Genomic DNA, 8446 nt, shown 5'->3' with positions numbered 1-8446 from the left:
CCCACTTGTTTGGATTGGGTATCAAATGGTTATATCCGAGTGTTACTTCATCAGAAATATTTTGATTGAATTTCCAAGGAAAGCAGATTTCGATGTCAAAAATAATACATCAAGTGTTGCAGTTTGCTTCTTACAAAATGTACACCCATTACCATGCGCATAAAATTATTATAGAGTTGTTTCTGTATACATTGTTATGGCGGTCTGCGTATCAAATGAACACACGAAGCAAATAAACGACACAATTTGCACATACGTTCAAACTCTTTATTTGTTTTACAACAAATAATACATCGTTCAAAACAAACATGGCTGTAAAATATAAAATATTGCACACATATAAATATACACGGACCATTTTAATCTTAATTGTAAGTTTGACATTGAACCCTGACATTTAACCTGTTCTTTTTCGACAGTGAAGCAGATTATTCCTAACTTTTAAAACTTTAGCAGTTTTCTTCGTTATACACATAATCTAGTAATATAATCATTAAGAATCACCAAATTGACAGTATGGTCGTTGGATTTACCGATTTGTTTCTTCTTCAGAAAATGCAAAGAACATGTTTTCATTTTAACTTTTTAAGTGACCCCTCGAACGTGTATTTTTGTTGAGCAGTTTTAAGTGTACACAAATAGTGTATATATTTAGTGTTCAACATAAAATAGAACATCCCGAATTTAGGACACAGCCCTAAGCGAGAGCGCAGCCCAAAAGAGGCATTCAATTTTGGATGAAACAAAAGGTTGACCAATGAGATAAGAATTGTATATAAATATCGAATGTCGGGTGGGCGCTGGTTAATATAGTCGCAACTCACAAAGTTGTCAATTACACGTTCATAAACAATCATTTAAGTCAATTTGTACCAATAATATATTCAGCGACCAAGTCGGTTCTATGGAATACCGTGTATAACATAAGGCCGCATTAACACTACAGTAACTCATGATCCACAAATAAGTGCATACACTAAACATCTATTTTGTAGTTTAAAATAAATAGAAAAAATGATTATCATAATTATTTCCCTCGCCGCCGGTCGAAATCCGTCGAAGGAGACCTTAAATGGGTGTTGCCTTAGAAACATACAAATGATTTCTTCAAAAGTAAAAAGTACATTGACATACAACTACTAGTATAACACGTATATTCGGTATCTCCTTTGTGTTCAATTATATATGTATATATCCAGAATAACAACAATGTCATATTCGACCATATTCAATCATAATCGTGCGACGCAATAACTATATTAGTAACAAATGCAACCTATACATGTACAAAGCAGAAACATAAAACTGTATATGGATTAAAAAGCATAATGTTTAATCAATATTGCACTGACCACCTTAATCCTCCTCACAATAACTGTCGCGGTAATATTCTGGTGATGAAGAGACGTCGGACGCTAAGGACGTGTTTGACGTTATTCTGCCGTGTTCGCTACATTCGGTGCGAATTTCTACTTGGTCACCCTTTGTCCATCTCTGATTACTTCCATTTTCGGCATCCTCAGTGACGCTATTATTTTCCTGGTATTCGACAACCTTTCTCAGAAGCCGGATGTAGCGTATTGCAAATCGAAGAATTTCACTCTTACTCAGTTTCTTGTCTGGAGGATGAGTAGGCAAAAGACGACGTAAGTCGCTGAACGCGGTGTTGACGTTTTGTTGACGCCAGCGTTCACGGCTGTTAGTATACACTCGGCGGTTACCTGGCTTTCTAGACAGGGTTGTATCCGTTGAAAAGTCGCTTAGTCTCCGACAGAGTTTACTTCTTAAATCTAATGGACCGTCATCGTTATCCGTGTACGAACTAGAAATCGGCAAAGATCTAAACACAGGTTTCGGAATTCTATCCAGCAGTATAAAGTTAGTTTTTGGCTGATTCTCGTTCTCGATAAAGACGCTATCGTCATTTTCGTCTTTACTGTCCGTCTCGAAATCGTCATCTGACGGCATATAAGATTCAACAGACCTGTCGCTTTCAAACCTTGACTTCTGTGGTGGCGAGGGGTGACCGTCACTGTTCGATCGCCCCGAATCCATACCAAAGCTTTGTTGTCTCAGGAACAGCAGGGAAGTGTCCATCCTGCGACAACCAACGTCTTCATTCACAAACGATTTACCTCCTTTTATGCTCGGATCCACTACCAAAGTCGACATGCCTGAACTTCAACTGAAAGTCAAGGATCACATTTTTGACATGATGATTTTTTTCTATAAGTAACTACCATAAAACGTAATAGTTACTAATAGACACATATACTATGTCTTCAAAAATCCTGTCCTCATCTTTATTTAGATGGTTATTCAAACTACGGATTTAATCAACATTCATAGATCCATTTGTACACTTCCAAATGTAAGACAATTTCAAACAATTCTTAATGAATATAATATATATTTGTTAATCTCTTCGAATATTATATTCTATTAAATCAGAAGACTGTGTTACTGTCAGATTATAAACTTATATTCCAGGACCGTTCAAGAAGTACGTGGACTACTTTAATAACTTCTACATTTTATGATAGTAATGTAATTTATATAAAACTGATATGTAAGTCTCAATTAAAAAGATTTTAAATATGCTTTCGCGTCCTCAAAATCAGATATTCCTTGACGTCATGAAGGGGACGCCACCTAACTTGACCCCATATTATTGTAAAAATAATTAATTCTATGGAAGTTCGATGTACAATGAATTAAATCATGCGTATGAAGAGTACATCATGGTATAAGTATTTTGTTTAAATTTCACTTAACAAAATATGTATGTATTAAAAACACTACGAACTTCTTGAACAACCCTCGTAGAGTGAAGTTTGTTTGTATTTATAACATGATTACCGGTGGTTTAATGAGATTTAGTAGTAAAATAAAATGATAATTCACTGTTTCAAACAATGAAAATATCAATTTGATATTGTTCACTGTTTTTAAAATTTTAAGCCGGCTTTCACTTCCAAACCAAAAGGCTGCTACAAGATCTTAACGACGTCATTTCCGAAATGACGTAACTTTTGCATACAAATCGGCATGCTTGTATGAAAAACTACAGATAACTGTCATTTTGTATCCTTTTTAAACACATAATGAAAAGCGAAAATGCCATTATTCTTCATACTATGAATATATCTGTACATTACCAAGGAATACTAATTTGTCGATTGATTTTAAATTGGTGTTACATTGCTTGAAATAATATTGAATAAAACTGTTTACTTATTGTGTATCACACACAGCCTGCACATTGTTTTTATTTATTTCGCAACACTATTCCGTATAGAACTCCTACAGCTTAATGACGTTCTCCAAATTAAAACTGAGCAACCTGTATGCGCTAAATAAACAAGTGGTGGTTTCAACTGCAAACATCATGTCATTTTCTGAGAGAGAGAAAAAAACATGAAAATTATAGGCGAGTGATGTACCTTTCAAGATTAAAGCGATATCATAAATTTCATAAATATAAATATTCACAAAATTGTGTCTGTGTGAAAGTAGGTATAAGAACACATGCTCTTTTGTTAAAGATGCTCGCAGGATGCATTTCCCACGTGGATTTTTGCACGATTTTCTCAGAACTTTCATCAGGACCAGTACGTATCATTTCTCATTCAAGTCTTTCGTCATTAACGCGATTATGTTCATTTTTCGTTGAATTTAAAACCAGCATGTATCTTCTTGTTCGAATTGCAGTCATAACTTGCAGTATCAGTCAAGGAATGTGATGATACACATGTATATATACTTATGAACATAATTCATTACATAATGGATCTTCTTATAAACATGCATGAGACAAAATACTGTACGATCAAACACTTCAAGTTACCATTATGTCAGTGTAAACAATTCACTTGAACGCATTGCTTGCAAAAGCAAATAAACTATATGTTTTAACTTGGAAAAAAAAACATACACATACTTTTTACTTTGGTAATAGATTTTCCTAATTCACAGAAATATTTATTCGACAATGTGATCGTGCGATACGGTCGTTGGTTAGGCGGTCTCTGTACGTTTATGTTTATAATCATATAAAAAAATGTTAAATTCGAAGCCGTTACTGCCACTTAGGGCAAAAACAATTTAAACTTATGTTTTTGAGAAACCAACGTTCGATGCCAGCAATACACAGAGCATTTGTTCATTTACGTTCATTAAGTTTCTATTAAAATTCACGTTCCTCTATCAAGGTTATCATAGTCCGGACATGATATATACCGTTCGAGACACTTGTTTATGTTAAAAATGCAGTTTATGTTTATTGTAGAGGATATTTACTGTTCGTTCAGAAAATAAACATTTACGACGCTTTGATTTATTCGCCATTTTTTGTATATTTTTTGTGTTGAGGAGCACATAACGTTTGGATACATTTTTAGCAAATGTATCAATATATTATTGCACAGACGCTGATCCAAAACGTACATTTAAACTTTGCTCAATTTGAGCTGATCCCTCAATAAGTGTAATTATTTCTGGTAGTGTCTGGGGACGTTGTCATCAGACATCATACACAAAGAAAGCAAAAGTCGGAACGAGGTAAACGTTGGTCCAAAGTAAGGGGAAATGTAATACAACAAAGTAAACATGTATGTGCAAAAGTCACGCCTCCAGCATGAATGACGCCAACGCCATTGGTCAAGTCTTGCTCACGTGGTGACCCCATGTTTTTCCATTTAGGGCCACTAATCTTTAAATCGTACCAAAATGGTGTCTATTATCTGATTCCGATGATTAAAATAAAACATTCAGTCCTCATGAATTGACCAATGTAAACAGTCTGTCGACCCGATATACACGTTACGGGGTTAGTAGATGACTCGGTATGGGATACACGGGGCACAGTAACCAATATTCGTATCCTTTGCCCCGTACATCCCACATCTGGTCACCTACTGACCCCATAACTTATGCACCAGTCAACTGTAACTACGCCCCCCCCCCCCCAGGTCCGGGGAATAGTGGTGACATTGACTTTCGGTCCAGCCAAGCCCGGGTAAGACCCCTGCCTGCGGGGATGATTTGCTGGTAAAATCCCCGCCAAATGCCCCTGCACCCCAGGGACCTTAGGTAAGGCCCGATCCCCGCTAGAGGAAAAGAACGGACATCATCATAAAACCTAAGTATGACTCGTTAGTTTATCTAATATCACAATTATGAGGGCTTATTTGAGAAATCGGGGAATGCAGTGCCATATAAATATGTTTAATCTTCACACGTATTTCGGTTATTTTGTAAACATATTGTTTGTGGAGGTATTAGACCGACAGAACCTAGGTAAGGCCCAATCCCCGCTGGTTTTGGCGCAAAGGCAAAACCACCGCATTCACCCGGCACTGCGGGGCCACCTGGAAAGTAAAAACACGACACATTTCCCCGGCTCTCTCCGGTATACCCCCGGACCTCGGGGAGGGGGTGTGGTAACAATCGATTGGTGCATACAATACAGCTAAAGCAGCTTACTCGACCTCTGTATTTTCTTTGGCTGCACTCACGTTAGGCACACACTCTTCGACAAACAACCTCTGCATAATTTATTTCAGAATGGCTCGAGAAAAAAATGAAACATCTGAGAGTGTCTTTGACTGCCATGCGGTACCAAGTGAGGGAAAGGGTGTTGGAGTTTTCCATGGGAAAGTTGAAGGCCTTCTCACCTTTATTGCATATTCGTCCTGAATGCCTCTCTCACGCCATATTGATAAATGGCTGTACCTTGAACTATGTCTATATTACACGATATACTACTATTCACCTTGCTGAAAGACGTAGCACTTGTATGACAGCATGTGATGTAGATATGTTGTCTTTTTTTAATGGTGATTTAAATTATAATAATTTCATTTGAGTGCGTGCAAACAAAAACACGACAGTCACGTGTTATAGATCTCTATCAAGCATGAGTTTCTGGTTAATTTAATTATTGAACAAGTACATATTAATATTTTATATGATATGCCAAGGTGAAGTCGCTTTATTTAATGATTCTATAACTTTAAAATCGCTCGCCCACTTTCATATTATATTTTTTATTTAAAAAAAAAACAACAATTCGTTTCACGGTATATTGAAAGAATGCATTCATTGTTCTCGCTTCGTCTAGCCCATGGAAAACAAGTGCGTTTTTCTCAGCACATATTATTTTATACTGATTAGTTAAACTGATAAGCCCGAAGTAATAAATTTGACAAATGCCGGTTGAAAGACAATCTGCATATGCTATTACATGAAATCATGCACTTAATCAACTGAACTGTTTAAATTATCTTGAGAAATATGTAGATGGGCAGATATGAATTATAATGTAATTTTTGATGAAATACGCAGAAATAATAGTGATTGATGTATTTTCGCCTCGGAATAGCCAGCAGCTTAAATGAAGCCAGGAATCCTATTTTCCCCAGCATTTCAATAAATAATATTGTATTTTGAAGAAGTAAGTATTGTGATAATTTTCTTTAGAACCGACCTTGCTAAAAACATCATTTGCTTTTAATTTTAATTTATGCAATTGTTTCTTAAATAGGAAATCGGTTTCAGATTTTTTACAATGGTATCAGTTTGTCTAAATAAAATAATACATACAATTTTATAATTTTCCCGAATATGGTATTGTATACCACATTAAGCAATGAAAGAGAACGTATTCCGAATACATATAACAGGCTAGTTGTACGGTGACTTGTCAGAGGCGGTTCAGGATTTGTCGTTAGAGGGGGCGTTACTTAGGGGCAGACCTTTTGAATTGCGCCCCTCCTTCGGGACATTTTTTTTGTTTGTTGAAAATGTTGGCTGGGGGTTGGGGGTAATCGCCCACAGGAATTATAATCCAAATTGGTGGTTTTGGTGGGCATTTTATTGTGTGTGTTTTTTTCTAAACTTGGACGACTTAAGGGGCGTGCCCCCACCCACCCTGGATCCGCTAGTGTTTGTTATGGTTTTATAAAATGTTTACTTCACCTAACATTAGTATACAAAAACTGTTATATTGAAATAACAGTTAAACGGGTTCGAGCAGCAATTTTGTATTCTAGTGCATGTATTTTAATAATACATAATTTAGTTTTAACTTATTAATTTTACAACGATTTTGAAACAAGTATTCGCATCACTGTCGTTGGCACGGTGTTACGCGAGACTGTAGTTTGTATTATAGGGGTCCTAGGAGGAAACCCACTTGTCCGGCTTGGTGACCATAATTTATGTCATTCTCACATGCGCCCAAGCCGGGAATCGATCCTAGGACGCCTTGATGCTATGCGAGTCCGCTAACCACTGCGCTAACCGGGTAACCTAATATAATATTATGGTTTAAACGTGTTTTTTAAACCTTGCAAGAAAATTATACATAAAAAACAACAACAGTATAGCAAATAGCATGAAATTGAAAGTACTTAAACAAAGAGGTTTCTATACTCCCTAAACATGCAATGGATGGTTGGAGGCATTCTTATTATCTACGTTTCTTTGCATATGCTATGAACCATTTTAAACATCTTACGTATATTAAATATATTTAAGTAAATGTTTGATATCAGAAAGATTTAGTTTAGGAAAAGGAGGCCACTAATTATTGCAGATCATTATACCATAAATGTTTTGTTTTTATTGAAACCAATACTGATTCACAAGAAACAATCACGACTGTTTAACATTCAATAAAAAATAGTACTTACATATATTATCCCATCTTAAAATCCATACATCACGAGAAATGCTACTTTAACATTGATAAAACAGTATAGCGCATGTTACGGATGCTGAGATGGTCACGTGCCTGACGCAGAAAGCCAATGATCGTTAGCCATCTGAACCGCCCGCCAATTGTTTTTCTCTCTTACTTTAAGCTCGCTATGGCACGGACCTATACATCCGTGTTTCTGGTAAATGCGTTGTATTTTTACATTTAAAACACTTTATGTAACTAAATATCTCTGATTGAAATGAAAAATAAAGTAATGCTCGAACTAGTTACTAAATTCGGGATCATGCTTACCCGTTTGCATTTATTTTTAAGTTATATTTTCAATGTAATTTGGGGAGTACCTGTTTTGGCTGTTATTCCTTGGCTTGTAAAAGCATTGTCACGCTCTTCAATGAGGTGACATGTCAATATTTCAGTAATAAGTTGTATTGGGATAAGGACAACTTTACTTTATTTCATGACTTATATGTTGGTGACAATAGGAGAGAATAAGAAAATAAAAAAGTGAAATCCTTGTTTAAGTTAATATGGAGACGAATTTAAAGACGTACTCCAATAAAGCATTGTACTCTAAAAAATTGAGATGACAATGGTTTAAGCGCTGTTTAGGACCATATTGTTATTATAAGATCAAAGTCACAGGTGTTAAGAATGTGATCTCCATTATGTTACTTACGGAATGAATTAATGACATTAACGGGGTATGAACGCAGTTGGGCTGGT

At 35.9% G+C, this 8446-nt stretch overlaps 1 protein-coding gene across 2 annotated transcripts; it reads right to left on the bottom strand.

The window, feature by feature from the left end:
• Nucleotides 1-253: 253 nt before the first annotated feature.
• LOC128214807 (uncharacterized) lies at nt 254-7842 on the bottom strand. Of its 2 annotated transcripts, none has more exons than XM_052921469.1 (2): nt 7695-7842; nt 254-2185 (listed from the first exon to the last, which is right to left on the bottom strand). In XM_052921469.1, the coding sequence occupies exon 2, from the start codon at nt 2170-2172 to the stop codon at nt 1357-1359; it is 816 nt and encodes a 271-aa protein (XP_052777429.1). In that variant the 5' UTR covers nt 2173-2185; nt 7695-7842; the 3' UTR covers nt 254-1356. The 2 variants fall into 2 exon arrangements, with proteins under 2 accessions (XP_052777429.1, XP_052777430.1); XM_052921470.1 differs by lacking the exon at nt 7695-7842 and adding an exon at nt 3235-3343.
• Between the last annotated feature and the right edge of the window lie 604 nt (nt 7843-8446).

Source organism: Mya arenaria, chromosome 13 (genome assembly GCF_026914265.1).
Source record: "Mya arenaria isolate MELC-2E11 chromosome 13, ASM2691426v1".
Taxonomy (NCBI): Eukaryota; Metazoa; Mollusca; class Bivalvia; order Myida; family Myidae; genus Mya; species Mya arenaria.
Note: the sequence above shows the minus strand (reverse complement) of the source record. Positions and strands in the feature narration are given on the sequence as shown.